Below are 16,297 nucleotides of genomic sequence, written 5' to 3' on the forward strand. Positions count from 1 at the left end.
CCTAATTTTCATAATTGTATTCTCCAGGCTTAAATTTCCTCTTTGGTTTCAATTTCATGTGGAACCGTTCAGTCTCTGTGCTGAACTGTCACAAAATGTTGCTGCATACTATTAAATTTCAGTGTTGTTATAATCCAGAAATGGCTGCTTTCAGTGAGGTTTGGAGTGAAATAATTCATGTGTAAAATTATGAATCAGTTTGTAGAATGTCCTGCAATCCCTGGCTGATGATGCTGTAGAAATAACAGTCATTTTCATTGTAACAGACCTTGGTGGGCTCTTTCAGTTCTTATTTGTGCTTTGATTATATCAGGAATGTGAATGTAAACTTCTTCGCTGGTGCTACATTTTGTGTGTATTTGTTTTAGAGCCAAGGTGGACATACAGCAACAGGAGTTAAGACAGTACAATCAAGGACTCCCAAAAGCACCTCAAAAAAACGGGTAAGAATCACAACTTGTCACCAGTCCCAAACTTTCTGAGTGATTCCATTTCTCTGCATCCATGAAAGCAAATGGCCAAGTTGATATAACTAGTTACATTTAAATTGATTTAGCTATAAAGGGTTGCTCTAGACTTTCATTAAGAAGGGAATTACTTCAGCAAATTGGCATATAAAATGGAAATTAAAACTAAAGCACATTAAAGGTAAATCACAAAATTAAAATATTAAAAAAGAGTTGTGATGTAAGTTCCAAGATGTGAACCAACCGCCGACAAGGATTGTGAGTAATGTGCCTGTCGTAGTTAGCAAGCTGAAAGCATAGCCCAATTTCTTATGTTTAAACAGAGAACCACAAAAGTTAGAGAATAATATGTTACTGTGATGGGGTTAACTAGGGCCATAGGACCCCTGCGGGAGGCCTCAGAGTCCTGCTACACCCATTCCTAATGAGCAGTAGAGTGGTCATGCAAGCAGGCTGGAGAAGCTTCAGGAGAAGCAGCCAATCAGAGAGGTTGCAGGGAGCAGCCACTGATGATCCAGTGGGCTCTTGTAAAAGAAGCTGTAGGATCAGAGTGAGTGTAGTCTCCTTGCAGGGGCTTGGGGAGCAAGAGGTGCTCTTGGCTGCCTGAATAAATGGAGATATACATATCTCATAGAGCTGGATGGGGCCTTGAAAGGTCATCAAGTCCAGTCCCCTGCAAGGGCCAAGCACCATTGCTGACCATATTTGCCCTAGACCCCTAAATGGTCTCCTGAAGGATTAAGCTCACAACCCTGGATTTACAAGGCCAATGCTCAAACTGCTGAGGTATCTCTCCCCGCAAGAGAGTGGAAAGGAGGAGCAGGGCTTGTCCAGGGATCAAACCGGGGATCTCTTGCACCTGAAGCAAGATTCATGTCCTTAGGCCAACAAGCCCCACCAAAGACCTTTCTCATGAGAGCTCAGGTATGTAGCTGCTTGCAGGGCATGGGAAAGTGAGGGAATAGCTTCTGGCTGGCTGCCAAGACTCCCTGAAAACAGGTCCAGGGAAGAGACTGTCTGCAAACTGTTACCCCCTGGAGTGGGGGCTGATGTAGTCTGACCCCATAGAAGAGCTGGGATAGGAGGACTAACAGGCCTGTGATGAGGGGTGCTGCTCTACCCCATAGTAGGAACCTTCCCAGGTAAGCTGTCCAGCTATGGTTCTGGGATACACCCTGTTGGTCAGACTGAGGACCAGAGACCGGGGAGGGCTACAGAGACAGTGTATGTGGGTTGGCCAGAAGGTGCAGTCACTGAAGTCCTGTTGAGAGATCCATCGGCTGGAGGGGAGTGTGTATCAGAGGTGGGCGCCACCTCATGGAAAAGAACTTCAAAATTCAAGGCACTCTGCCAGAGAAGGGAGTGCTCAGGAGAGGTAAGTGCTGCCCTTGTTACACTTACCGTTTCTGGCCCTTAGAATTTTGGCATTTTTTTTTTTACTGCCAACCAAATAAATCCTTTAGAGGGTATCTTTATCTAATCTAGCTCTCCTTTGGTATTGGGTATTGACTACAGTTGTGTGCAGTTCTTGGACTGTGATCACAATTCATTCTTAAAAATGTTCAAAAGACCAAATCATTGAACTTAACCAAATTCATAGTGTAAAGAAAAACCAGTACCGTGTGAAAGGGAGACATTTCTTATCTGGAAGCATGTTCCCCTGTCAAAAAGGTGTGCTTCCAAGCCACATGTTTCAGCTGGTGTTGTTTACAGTCAGGGGCATGGGGCAGGGGAGGGAAGGGAAGGGGAGGGAAGGCCTGGGGCAACCTGGGTTGGAGTGCAGGAGCGGATGAGAGTGCCAGCTGGGGGTGCAGACTCAGGGGGTGAGCTGGGGATGAGGCGTTTGGGGTGCAGGAGGGGAATCTCTGCTGGGGCAGGGCAGTGGTGTGTAGGAAGGAGTGCAGGGTGTTTACTCCATGAGGAAGTTTGGGTACAGGAAGGGGCTTGGAGTTTAATTTAGCTGAAACACTGCCCAAGTATCTTTTACAATGATCATCACTTTTACAGTTGGTTTCTCCTACCTACTTACAGCAAATCTTGATCTTGTTAACTGTTCTTTTAGCTCCTTAAGGAGGGAAAGATGTTCCTTTGCTTAAACTCTAACAGTGCACTTTCCAGCTCCATTTTGGAAAGGAGCACCAAATTAAACTGGCAGGAAACTTAAAATGACAAGCTTGTTACTAAGTGTTCTACAGACACGTGCTTGCTACTAAAATAAATCATAAGCTAGATTTCTCTCACTCCAGTCTCTTGTCAGATATCTTGATGCTCCACCCAGTCTGCCTTATTTCATTTCTGGGTCATCAGGCTGTTAGTCTCTGATTGTGTTCTGGCCTACAGTATTGAACAGAGACGGAGGGCTCTTCCGTTTCTGCCTCCTCACTAAGAATCTTCTTGGAAGTTTGGAGGGATGGGGCAGGATCCCAACCATTTTGTTTAGTATGCTGAATGCTCCTGTTGCTGCCTTGTGTGGCAGACAGTATTCAGCTGATCATTATTACGGTCCCTCTATCTGTGACCTGCCAGGCATGAGAAGTTTAGACTCTGTATGTGGCAGGTTGTCTATCTCTGGACTAAGAGACATACAGTTTAATAGAACTGAGACAACTGTATTTAAATGAAAGATTGATTTATTTTAAATTCAGCTCATTAGGCGTTCCAATTTAAGTGAGAAAAAGCGCCCCAAGCTGTTCAATTCGTTAATCAGTGATTGGTACTCTGAAAGTATAATGGTAATGGCAAGGAATTTAAATTAATCCCTCCAGCAATCAGTTTTCTATTTGTGATGTAACATAATGACACCATCACGCACCACACCCGAATGAAAGCATCTCTGTGTGCTCTGGCCATGCAAATAAGATATTTGCTTGTACTGTGGTGTTAACACCTGCTGACCTTTACAAGAAAATGGTTCCCATTGCTCTGCTTAAAACATGATCCTGAAATCTTTACGTATGAAGTCCCATCTAGAAGTAGCTTATGTAATGGGAGTTTAGAAATAACTGCTGGTCCTTTACTGAACCTCTAAGCAGTGTTTCTCAAAGGTGGACTCCAGGGGTATTTACTGTGGCCACAGCCTCCTGGGCTCTCATGCCTTGGTGGGGAACGAGTGCCCCTTCCATTTTCTGTTGCTCCTGGATGCACTGCCTTGGTGTTGGCTACTAGGGCCACCAGCAGGGGATGGACCCTGCCTCCACCACCCCTGGAATCATGTGGGTCACAATGTTCTAAGGCCAGGCTGCCAGTGAGTTTGTTTCTTTCCTAGGGATGGTGGAGCTCGGGGTTTGGCCTTCAGCCTGGTATGGCATGGCACGACGCTCTAGCTGCAGGACTTCAGGCTCCAGCATCCTTCCGCCTTGCCTAATCTGTCACCCCCATTTCCCCTGACATCTACTGCCTTCCCGACCCTCCATCTGGGGTTTAATTTGTCCCAGGGCTGGGCAGGCTGGATAAGTCTGCTGGGAAAAGTGATACTCATATGTTTGTTAATATGAGTTTTCGCAATACACTTAATAGCTAGCAATAAAGAACTACGATTTGGACATGTGTATATGCATATTTGTTAGCTTTTCCTAAAGTTTATTAAGTATTTTAGGAAAAAGTGTGAGAGCAGCCATCAAAAATTTGTCCTGAGCACTCCAGTCTATGTTATGGCTGTTTTAGAGATTGCATGTGATATGATCAAGAGAACTCGATTCATCATCTTCTAAATGACAGAGGTTCTATGAAAAAATTATTGCTGTTGTTTTGATAATGGAGAGAAATGATCTACGGACATGACAAGCAACTTTGACAATAACCAGGGGCCTGGTCCCAGGAACTGCTGAGCACCTTGTCGGCTCATTAAGTGGCAGCTTTGGCAACTCAGCACCTTTTGAGGCCTACAAGGTCTGTGGTAAATCAGCCTGGCGAAAGTTTCATTCAGACAAGTCAAACTGGGACCAGCTCCTTCCCTCCCCTCATACCTGTAGAACTGGCAAAATAATGCTTTTAAACAAATTAAACTGCCCTGCTCTCAGTGCATTAATGGGTTTGTTGTTCCTGTGCTAGGATGAAGATGCATCCACTGAAGTGGGAGAGGGGGCAGATGAATGGACAACGGCAAAAACTCTCATCAAACCCCCAGACCAGCTGGAGTTGACCGAAGCTGTGAGTAACAGAATTTTTGCAATTTTCATGACAAAACCAGGATCACTGCTTATGATGGAGTTCTGCTAGAGCAAACATTTCACTGAGTTTCTAGTGCACTGTGTCTACTGTTTAAAATAGAAGGAGGTGGGAGAGCATTACCTGAAGGAACATTCTGGGGCCAGTGCTCAAGCAGAGAGCAAATGAGAAGAAGAGTTTTCTCCTGTTCTTCCACTGGTGTGGTGGAATTGGGTATCCCGTGCTGGAACAGCCCATAAAGCTCACCAACAAACCCTGGGCATCCCATGGACCAGCAGGATTGGGACCTTTTGTGTTGACGGTCCTAGAGCTCTAGCTTTGTAAGCTTGGCTTCAGTAGAACTCGAGAGCCAGGGATGCCCCTGTCCCCAGCTGCCTCCATATTCTATGCTCAAAGCAGGATCTCCACTGCCAAGGGTAGGCCATTTAAAAGGGATGTAGCCTGACACTCTTCCTATTTCACACTGTAATCGTCACAGAGACAATGGAGAAAACATGTTATCCTCCACTCCCACGCTCACTACAGAGTCCTCTTACTCTCTAATAAATGGTTCATCGAGTGATTGCTCATGTACATTCCAAGCTGGGTGTGCGCTGGTACACACCCAGTCACCAGAAGCTTTTTGCCCCAACCAGTGGCCATAGGGTCAGTGTGACGCCCCCTGGAGTGGCACCTATATGGCGACCAATATATGCACTGCCCTCCCCCCGAGTTCCTTCTCACCGCACGGCCGGTTGTTGAATCTGTTGCTTTCTCCTTTCAATTTATTAGCTAGTAGTCTATTGTAGTGCAAATAGTTTTCAAAGAAGTGTAAATAGTTTCAGTGTTTGATAGTTAGTCCTTAGTATCTTAACTAATAGCCAAGGTGGGGCTTTGTGTCCCCCTCAGTGCTGGGGAATGCCTGTCTCCCCAGGCTTTGAAACTTGCTCCAAGTGTGGCAAGTGTATGCCTAAGAATGACCCCCATTCAGCTTGTCTGAATTGCGTGGGGGAAGGACACTTTCATGACTGCTACTTATTTTGTAAAGCCTTTCAGCACAGAACGTTGAAATATGTGATACATGTGCCAACCCCCATGCTCCCATCACCGTTGGCACCGATGCTGTACTTGGCGCCGAGCGCTCCGGTGCCAACCAGTCAGACTGTGGGCCAGTTTCAGGTGCCCTATGCTTCAGCACCGGCACCATCATTGGAAAGCTTGACATCATCACTGACTTTGCTGGCCCCACCGTGGTCATCTGCTTCTGAGTTAGCATCGGAGTTGGACTCATTCTACTTGAGCTCTGGACGCAGTGGGAGCTCAAGAAGGTCATGCCATAGCCGTTGCGGGCACTGTAGATGATACAGTTCGGCCACCAGCTTGGTGGACAATGCAACAGTGGCCCTTCTGGACCCCCCTTGGCCATTCCATGAGGTGCAAAGCCAGAGTGTGGCAATAACATCATTGGTGCCGGGAGCCCCACAGCTCCCACGCTTGGCACCATCAGCGTTGCTGAGTGTCCCACTGCTGGAACAAGAGCAGGGAATGGTGAATGTCATAGGGCCACCTGCATCAATCTCGTCAGCGTTGACCTCTGCGCTGGTGTCGGCACCTTCACAGTGGGACTGGACCCCAATGGTGCCAACACCTTCGGTGATTGTCCCTCCGGTGCTGGTAGGGCAAGCACCAGCCCAGGCCAGTACTGGCTCAAGTACAGGGTGCGGTACCAGCAACATTTGTACCACTTGTTGGCGGGTTTTCGGTCCAGCTGGTACCTCTGCCTGCTCAACCCATGTTACCTCCTGGTTACCCTGTAATTCCTGTGGGGGGGGCCAACTGACCAAACAGGTCCCTACTGCCCTTCTGTCCAAATGGAGGTGCAAGGGATATCACTCTCTTCCTTCCCGGACAAGGCAGTGGCAGGCTCATCAGCCTCACTGGTATTGGAGGATGGTAGGGCGTTTCAGCAACTCCTCAGAAGAGTGGCCCAAAACTTGGAGGTCCAGGATGAGATGGAACCTGTCACAGACATTTTGTCCTCTGCAGGTCCCACCAGGGTGGCTCTGCCTGTAATCAAAACAATTGCCATCACGGCTAAAACGGTTTGGCAGACCCCTGCTTCCACTCTTCCTATGGCCCGTAGGAATGAGACACGATACTGTCTCATCCCAGGGCAATGAACATTTGTCTACCCCCACCACCACCCAACTCCCTGGTAGTGGACACTGCAAACTGTAGAGAGCTCCATGGGTTCCAGGGTCCCTCCCCAAAAAATAGAGATGCTAAGTGCTTGGACCTCTATGGGAGGAAGGTTTACTCAACATGGGGGTTACAACTGAAAGTTGCTAATCAGCAGGCTCTGGTTAGCAGAGACACGTACAATACAGTGAGTGCCCTATCTAGGTTCTACGAACTGCTACCGCTTGAAGCAAGCAAGGACTTCACAATAGTGGTAGAGGATAACAATCTGGTTTGAAGGGCAGCCCTGCAGGCAGCACTAGATGCTGCAGATGCTGCCATCAATGTTATGGCTTCCAGTGTGGCAATGCGCAGGAGTCTTGGTTGCAGGTTTCCGGCCTGCCATACAAGGTCCAGCAAATGACCCAGACAAAACAGATAAAAGACTGCATAGTCTGAGAGACTCTAGGACCATCCTGTGCTCCTTGGGCCTACATACACCTGCCAACCAGTACAGGCATTTTAACCCCTGTGCACAGCAAAGGCAATTTCCGCAGCCACAAAGGGTTGGCAATAGAAGGTGGAATAGGACAGCCAGGCATCGTTCTGGCCAACAACCTCAGGGCCATCAAAAGGTCCCACAAGGCCCCACGCTTTAGTTTTGATGGCATGGTCGAGAGCGTTGAACTGGTACCACCTGCTCCAGCATCCCCACTTTTTTTGTTCCACCTATCCCCTTTCTACTGTACATAGTGCAGCATCACCATGGGCTGATGGATCTGGCATATGGTAGAGAGGGTATACACCCCTCTTCCCAACCCCCTTCCCTCTCCCTCTTCAGGGACCCTTCTCATGAGATCCTATTATGGCAGCAATTACAATCCCTCCTTCATTCTGGGGCTATAGAAGTGCCCCTAGGTTCAGGGGATGGGGCTTTATTCCAGGTATTTCCTAATTCTGAAACCAAAGTGGGGCTTGAGACCCATTCTAGATCTAAGAGGTCTCAACGAGTTCATAAAAAAGATAAAGTTTCAAATGATATCCCTAGGTCTCATACTCCCGATGCTGGAGTGAGGGTATTGGTTCATGGCTCTCGACTTACAGGATGCCTATTTCCATATTGCAATCTACCCTCCTCACAGGAGGTTCCTCAGGTTCATGGCAGATAGAAAACATTATCAGTTCACAGTGCTGCCTTTCAGTCTGTCTGCAGCCCCGAGGGTCTTTACCAAATGCATGGAGATGGTAGCAGCATACCTGCACAGGCAGGGGTTACAGCTGTTCCCATACCTCGATGACTGGCTGGTCAAGGGTTGTTCCTAGGAGCAGGTGCTTCACCATGGCAAGTTGATCTGCTAAACTTTTATGAGCCTCGGTCTCTTGATCAATGAGGCAAAGTCGGTGTTGCTCCTGTCTCAGTCAAAAGAGTTCATAGGAGCCTGACTACACCCTAGGTGTGCCAGGGCGTTCCTGCTGGATGACAGGTTCAGAAATCTGGTGGCGGTTATCTGGGGCATATTGACTGTTCCCATCACGACAGCCAGGTGCTGCCTGTGTCTGCTAGGACATATGGTAGCATGCACCTTCGTGTTACAGCATGCCAGTTGAGAATGCATCCTCTACAGTTATGACTGGCATCGGTGTTCCGCCCTGTAAGAGACAATTTGGACATGGTGGTCACAGTACCACCGCAGACTCTGTCGACCTTACACAGGTGGTTGGAGGAGCAGGCCGTCCTTACAGGAGTCCCCTTTGCCCCTCAGCAGCCCTCCCTTTCCCTAGTGATGGATGTTTCAGACCAGGGGGTGGGGAGCGCACCTGAGGCAGCTACGAACCCAGGCTTTTTGGAGTGTTTTGGACCTTCAACTCCACATAAATGTGAGGGAGCTCAGGGCCATCAGGCTAGCATGTGTGACCAAGCCCAGTCTGGTGGGGCATTGCATGTCAGTCAGTGCAGAAAACATGACAGCAATGTACTATATCAACAAACGGGGGGGAGGTGCACGCTCCGCTCCCCTCTGTCACGAGGCCATGATGCTCTGAGATTTCTGCATACAGCAACAACATCATGTTGCAGATCCATTACCTGCCAGGTGTGCACAATTCGCTGGCAGACCAGCTCACCAGGTCCTTTATGGATCATGATTGGTCACTCCACCTGGAGGTCTTTCATTCTATTTTCTGGAAGTGGGGTTATCCCTAGGCAGACCTGGTCACCTCCCACCTCAATGTGAAATGCGGGACGCTTTGCTCCGACTGCAATCAGAGCCCAGGGTCCTGGGTAGATGCCTTCAGTGTCCCCTGGTTGAGCAGACTGATGTATGCATTCCCTCCAATTCCTCTAGTCCATAAGTATTACAGGGTTCTCCTCAAGATTTGCTCCGATGGGACATTGATCATCTTTGTGGCACCAGCACGGGCCCGTCACCACTGGTACTTGACCCTTCTGCAGCTGTCGATCAGCAAACTGATGATGTTGCTGATCTGGATGGACCTGCTGACGCAGCAAGAGGGGAGGCTATGACACCCCAGTCTCCAGTCACTGCACCTCATGGTTGGATGCTCCATGTCTGAGGGACTGGGAGCTGGCCTGTTCAGATCCCATAAAGAAAGTATTGTTAGATAGTAGAAAACTCTCCAAGAGGGTGACTTATGTGGCTACGTGGAAAAGGTTTTCAGTGTGGGTGTCTCACAGAGAACTACCTCCCTCACAAGCCCCCATCCTGCTAATTTTAGATTATTTATGGGGTCTGGTACAGGAGGGCTTGTCCGTCTCCTTGGTCAGAGTGCACTTAGCTGCTATCTCAACCTTTCACCCGGGTCATGGAACATCTTCTGTGTTTTCAGACCCAGAGGTTAAACAGTTACTGAAAGGGCTGGAGAGAATCAAGCCCCAGGTTCAGGTGCCTCTGCCCCTGTGGGATCTCAATTTGGTGTTAGCCAGATTTATGGGGGGGCCCCCTCTTCCCTACTGTTTCTAAGTTACAAAAGAGCGTTTTTGGTGGCAATTACCTCAGCCAGGAGGGTAGCTGAGTTTCAGACACTTTCAGTGGACCCCTTGTACACAGTCTTTCACAAGGGTAAGGTAAGGCTGAGACCTCACTCCACGTTTTTACCTAAGCTGGTCTCTGCATTTCAGTTAACCAAGACATTTCCCTACTGGTCTTTTACCCAAAGCCGCATGCCTCCCTGAGGGAGCAATGTTTACATACCTTGGATGTTAGAAGGACGCTGGCCTTCTATATGGATAGGACTAGACCCTTTAGAAGGATGCAGCAACTGTTTGTGGCAGTAGCTGGTAGGATGAAGGGCCTTCTGGTTTCATCTTGGCAGATTTTCTCTTGGATAGTGATGTGCATCAAGGAGTGTTACAGGCTTGTGGGGGTTCCTCCCCCGCCAGCTAGGGTTCACTCCACTAGGGTGCAAGCATCCTCTGTGGCATATCTAGCACAGGTGCCTATCCAGGACATCGGTAGGGCACCTGCCTGGTCCTCAATTCATGCAATTACAGCACATTATGCTTTGGTGCAGCATGAATGGGATGATGCTGTGGTGGGCGGGGCTGTCCTGCATTCCTTCCGGGGCTCCGACCCCACTTGCTAGTCATTGGCTTATATTCACCCAACTTGGAATGCACATGAACAATCACTCAAAGAAGAAAAGTCAGTTACCTGTTCTGTAACTGGTGTTCTTTGAGATGTGTTGCTCATGTCCATTCCAAAACTCTCCCACCTTCCCCACTGTCAGAGGAGCCGGCAAGAAGGAACTGAGCGGGGCAGGAGTCGGGCAGTATATATATTGGTCACCATATAGGCACCACACTAGGGGGCACTGCACCAACCCTATGGCTACTGGCTAGGGCAAAAAGCTTCTGGTGTCTGGGCGCGCGCCAGCACACACCCAGCGTGGAATGGACATGAGCAACACATCTCGAAGAACACCAGTTACAGAACAGGTAACTATGTTTTCTGTTAGTAACCCAGGGGGCCAATGCTGCCAACACTTGCTACCAGGCTTAGTATTTATACCTTGGTTTGGATTGCATACTTTGAGGCAGGGGCTGTCTTCTTTCATGTATGGAAAATGCCTGCCACTTTGTGGATGTGGCTACAGTCCAAATAATGTCTAATGATACTGAAGAACCTAAAGATATGCCAACACTTTGAGATGGATGGGTAATTGCCAGGCTGAGGAGACGTAGCCCCTATCTTTGATCAAGTTAGCATGCTAAAAGCTGTGATGACTTAGGCAAAAGGAGGGACTAGCTACCCTGAGTACAGAAATATCTGAGATGCAAGGCTTGTACGTAGACAGCTAGCTTGTCCCACCACTTGTGTTGCTACAGCTGTGCTCTATTATTGTCACACAACCTTGATCAGAGCTAGTATGGGTTTGTCTCCTCAAGCTGGAACTGAGACCCTTTTTCAAGTTAACAGAGTTGCCCCTGAGAGTAAGCATTATGCCCAGTAGTGGTGGCAAGATGGCGCCCTAACTTGGCACATTTTAAACTAAATTTGCTGCAGCCCTTTTTTCTCCTGGAAGCAAAAGATTTTGCTTAGATGTACATTGCAGTTTAAATAGTGAAAAAGAGCATAAGAAACCTGGGGATCTTTTTATAGCATATGTCAAAGGTTCTTCTTTAAAACTGCCTTGTAATTATGGCTCCATGTTTCTATTACAAAGGAATTAAAAGAAGAATTCACACGAATCCTGACAGCCAATAATCCACATGCTCCTCAGAATATCGTCCGATACAGCTTTAAGGCAAGTGCCAAATGATCTGTAAATCCAGATTCTGGTGGGAGCCCTCCTGGGTGCAATATTTTTTTGTCCTTTGTTGATTTGTGCTTAGCTTACTTTGTAAGAAGGTAACATATTTTAGTGTCAATTTACTTTATTTACTAGTGTATACACTAGTAGCGTTCCTCAAGGGCTTTTGCAGATGATAAAAGTCTATAAATATTAACATAATTGACTATGCAGAAACAGGAGGCAGCAGTTACTCAACAAGTTCTGAAAGTGGATGTACTGTAATTAGTGCAGCTAATTTCAGTTAATAAATTATTCCATTCAGTAGTGATCAGAGAGAGAAGGGATTCTTTACCTTGTCAGTAGGGCAATATCTTCTTAGCATTGTCCAGTCTCATGAAATATGAGAATTCAAAAACATGTTTTGTGCAGTCAGTGCCATTTCAGGGACAAGTGAGGAAATTAGTCACCAATCTGAGCAAGGGGTGCTGGAGAAGCCCCTGGGGAAGCTCCAGAAAGAAGGTCCAATTTCCCCCTCAGCTTGAGGTGCCTGCATAAGATACATCCTTGTCAAGCCACCTAGCCCCCCCGCAACATGTTCACCTAGCTCTGTGGGTTCTGCATGGGGAGGATGGAGTCATGGTCAAGCTTCTTCCCCTTCCTCTTGGCGTGGTTTGCATCTCCTGGGGCACATGGGACAGTGGTGCCTGCTGGGTCCCAGCTACAGTACTATGATTTTCCGTTGCCTTTGGGTAGAGAGTTCAAAGACTTGGAAAGGCACTTTGTTCCCTGGTCTCATTCTTGTGCACCTGCTCAACGGCCAGGGATAATCTGGTCATGTGTTTACTCCATATAAGAAAAGAAATTTAACTTATGAGAGGAGAACCTGACCCACAGGGAGCAGATGTGGGGCCACATCTTCCTCTCCATTACCTTAGCATGAGTTCACTGACTGTACTTTTGTGAATGTGCCACGCATGAGAGGAGAATGTGTTCCAAAGGGATGAGTAGTTCATGTCTTCAAGACCTTCTAAAAGACTGCAGTGGGCTTGATGTCAGGCAATGAGATTTCTCTTGATACTGTAGTCCAGTTAGTGCAGATTAAAGCAGTGTTTGCTTTAAGAAGCATTATTACATTAGCACTTGATTGCAATGGCTTCTTCTTGCTTTTGGGTGCCACTTAATATGGTGTTATTGATCTCCAGGGCCCTGTAGGGTTTGAGTCCTACATGTTATAAAAGTGTGCTGACAGCCTGAGTTGGCATACCTGCACTAGCTTTAATCTAGCTAGCCTGGATAATACTAGTAGGATAGATATGGCTGCATGGGCTTCAGGAGAAGTTAGATATGTGTTACACCCCGACATAATAAGTATTATGCACATGGCATGAATGTCATATATATTAAATATGAACAGTTATCCTGCTTGACTTGTACAATACTTTTGATACATTTTGTTCAATTATGTCAAGAAATCAGTCTCTATACATCTATGGATGTATCTCACAACACTATGCAAAGCTAAACATAGCTTTTGGCATTAGCAAATATGAAATCTGTTAAAAGTTAGATATGAGACCTTGTGTCCTAGATTGGGCTGGGCCTTCTTGGCTCCTAGACCTGAAATGTGGAATTGAAACCGAAAGATAAGGAATATACGCCATGAGACAAGAAGGACATGGTAAAAAGCTGATTGGTGAATTCGAGTCTTTGGTGATATATTCAGAATGATTTTAGCTCGTAAACAACCACACTAGAAATATGGCTTTCTTTGAATGCCTACCTGGGAGCACATCTCCTGTGTAAGGTGAACTGCACCCTTCAGGAGAACTACTTCCCAGAAGAAGCGGCATGTATGCCTCCTTTCTATGTTGTACTGCTTTGTCTTTACATGGGGTAAGCTTGGTTATTTGGTGCTGAACATATTAATTGTTAAACTGCAAGCACAGTCAAGCAGTTGGGTTCATTTTAGATGACAAGAGTATGTACACAGGTTCCCTAGAATGCTTGCACTCTGTTGCTAGCCTGTGCTGATGCTCATGCCACAACATCTTCACTACCACTGTTACCAGTGCTAGCTAGACTAATGCTAGTGAGGGCACACCACCACCATCTACTTTGGTCGGACCTTCTCTTGCAGGGTGGATGAACCCTCAGATACTTTGCATCATTGCAACAGCTGAGATTTGCTGGTGTGTTGCTCCTGCTGACTTTCCTCAATTTGGGCATCTTTTAGACCAGTGGTTCCCAACCTTTTCAGTAACACGGCACACTTCAATGAGACAAAAAATTCCGTAGCACACCCACTTTCTCCCTTGTGTGAAAGCCCTCCACAATAGAAGTAATGGCTGAAAATTTCAATGGCTACTTAATTACTTGCTGGGGAGGAGCTGGCTCCAGAGAGCAGGTACCCCTCCCTGCCAACCCTTTGAACAGTGGTTTGTCCGTTTTCCCTTCCCCAGCTCTTTGCAGAGCCACTGTGCAGGGAGGGGGAATTGATGACCCTGTGCCAGCTGGGGACTCAAGCAGCAAGGCTGGTGAGTCCCAGCCAGCACTGGGTTGTTAATTTCTTTCCTGCATCCACTTTGCAAAGCCTCTGTGAGGGGAAGTTGAACAACCCCATGCCAGCTGGGAATCATGCAGCCTTTCTGCTTGAGTCCCCAGCTGACCTGAAGTGGTCAATTCCCCTGTGGCTCTGCAAGGGCTAAGGGGAGGGGAAATTGACCAACCCTGGGCAGGCTGGGGGCTCAAGCAGTAAGGCTGCCTGATTTCTAGCTGGCATGGGGGTGATTAATTTCCCTACACAAAGGCTTTGTAAAGTGGCTGTGAGTGGGAAATTGATGATTCTACACCAGCTGTAACTTAGGCAGCCTTGCTGCTTGAGCCCCCAACTGGCACAGGGTCATCTAAGTGTGCCATGAAATTTCATCAGTTTCCCCTCCCCCTACACACACCTTGGCTTGGCAAAGAGCTGGGTGGAAAGGAAATTGAAGAAATTTCGGTGGCACACCAAGACAGTTCTTGCACTTGAAAACCACTGTTTTAGAGGGTCCTTTCATGACTTGTGCAGGGAACTGTCCCTTTAAGAGGCTAATGCACCTGTGAGTTATTAGCTGCTTTCCAGCTGAGGTTAAAAGAAAACACTTGAGCCAGATAAATGCAGGAGAGACTGAGTCAGTGAAAGGCTCAGTCTGGAAAAGGGCAGGTGAGAGTGGGAGTGAAAGTTGGCAGATGAAAGCTGCCAGAGACCAGGACATTATAGGAGATGCCTGAAGGAAACTGTAGTTGGTTGCCAGGAGAAGGCTGACAGCAGCAGAGTGATCTGTCTGACTTCCTCAAGCCAGAGATTCAGTCCTGGTGGAAGGAAAGGAAATGGCCCAGGCATGGGGGAAGATGACAGAGTGTGATATATATTATGTCTGTGACCTAGATGTGGTTAGATTTTTACAGACTATCTGTACTGTGTAATACAGTCTTCCCCCGCCTTACGAGGGTAATTCATTCCTGAAAACACCTCTCAGGGTGATTTCTCGAAAGTCGAAAATGTAGTTACCATTAATTTCACTGGGAAAAAATTTTATGCATTCCTGAGCCCAAAAATGTACACCCATTTATGCTAAAACACCACCAAATCCCGTTAAATCTGGTGCAAGGGGGCAGGCAGGGCAGAGCAGGGCATGGGGAGGCAGCCCGGCCTGAGTGCAGCTTAGGTTAGGTGGGGAGGGGGCGCTGCCAAGAGCTGTCCACGTGGGGAGCTAGGCAGGCACAGGGGGCCCCCGGCTGGCGAGGGGCAATGCCTCTCTTGTGCGGGGCTGCACGGCGGAGAGGCCCCGCTGGCAGCAACCGAGGTCGCAGCAGCCGGTGAGCCAGGCACTAAATGGGAGGGAGTGCCACAGATGGCAAGCTGCACCCGAGGCACAGCTGCACAGGGCGGGCGGGGGCAGCCCCCCAGCTGCCTGGGGGGTGAGCGGCAGCAGCGGGCCTGGGATGGGCTGCGCGCCCAGCATCCACATCTCACAGAGCAGTGTGATCTACTGCGGGGACTTGGCCGAGTCTACTTCCCCGCACCAGACTGCCGCTCTCTCACAGGGCACCGCCACCCGCCTGCATGGCCTCTTCATCAAGACCAACATAGCCGACTCCATCCCCTCGCTGCTTGCCTACGAGAGCTGCCAGCCTCCAAATTGGTCCTCGTAAATGTGAAGAAATGTCTCATAAGCTGAAGTAGGGATATTAAATGAAACTCCTCGTAAAGTCGAATTCTCGTAACTCGAATGGGCATATCTCGGGGTATGACTGTAAATGGTCTGTGGTTTTGGACTTCTGTGATAGATGAAAGTGCCATGTTTTTTGTAATAAACCAGTCCTAAGGAGAGGAATTACTGAAGCAGGGAGTGAGGGATGGCCCCTAGTATTGATGAACATCCAGCAGAAAGACTCTGGGGGTCCCCACCTGGAAAGGCTGGGCAGCTCTCTTGGTAAAATTATTAAAGAGGACTAAAGAAGAACGCTTAAGTGTTGGAAGATGCTGGCGTGGGATATATTGATGGAGCAGAGGATGTGGGCTTTTAAGAACTATATATGCTGGGTGTGAAAAACGGGCTGTTTGGAACTCTTATTATGGATTATTTGAACATACTTCATTAACTGGTCCCAAAGCAGAAAGTTATTGAGGTACAAAAGCTACTGTGGAGTTACAGTGACTCTGAAGGAGGGAAACTCAGGCAGACACTTGTTCTGCTGCAGCCAGCTGCTGG

At 47.9% G+C, this 16,297-nt stretch overlaps 2 protein-coding genes across 2 annotated transcripts in view; both read left to right on the top strand.

Annotated features, from left to right (window-relative positions):
- The window catches only part of LOC142013948 (dynein axonemal intermediate chain 1-like), a 40,301-nt gene extending 28,731 nt beyond the window's left edge, over window positions 1-11,570 (top strand). The window contains exons 2-4 of the mRNA XM_074995970.1: window positions 369-443; window positions 4,518-4,616; window positions 11,475-11,570. Coding sequence (XP_074852071.1) covers window positions 369-443; window positions 4,518-4,616; window positions 11,475-11,570 — 270 coding nt within the window. The remainder of the gene's footprint in view (window positions 1-368; window positions 444-4,517; window positions 4,617-11,474) is intronic.
- A 1,632-nt stretch (window positions 11,571-13,202) lies between these two features.
- Window positions 13,203-16,297, top strand: part of LOC142013949 (dynein axonemal intermediate chain 1-like) — a 233,542-nt gene continuing 230,447 nt past the window's right edge. Inside the window, exon 1 of the mRNA XM_074995971.1 lies at window positions 13,203-13,253. Within this exon, the coding sequence (XP_074852072.1) occupies window positions 13,203-13,253 (51 nt within the window). The remainder of the gene's footprint in view (window positions 13,254-16,297) is intronic.

The sequence above is a fragment of the Carettochelys insculpta genome, chromosome 5, assembly GCF_033958435.1.
Source record: "Carettochelys insculpta isolate YL-2023 chromosome 5, ASM3395843v1, whole genome shotgun sequence".
NCBI lineage: Eukaryota > Metazoa > Chordata > Testudines > Carettochelyidae > Carettochelys > Carettochelys insculpta.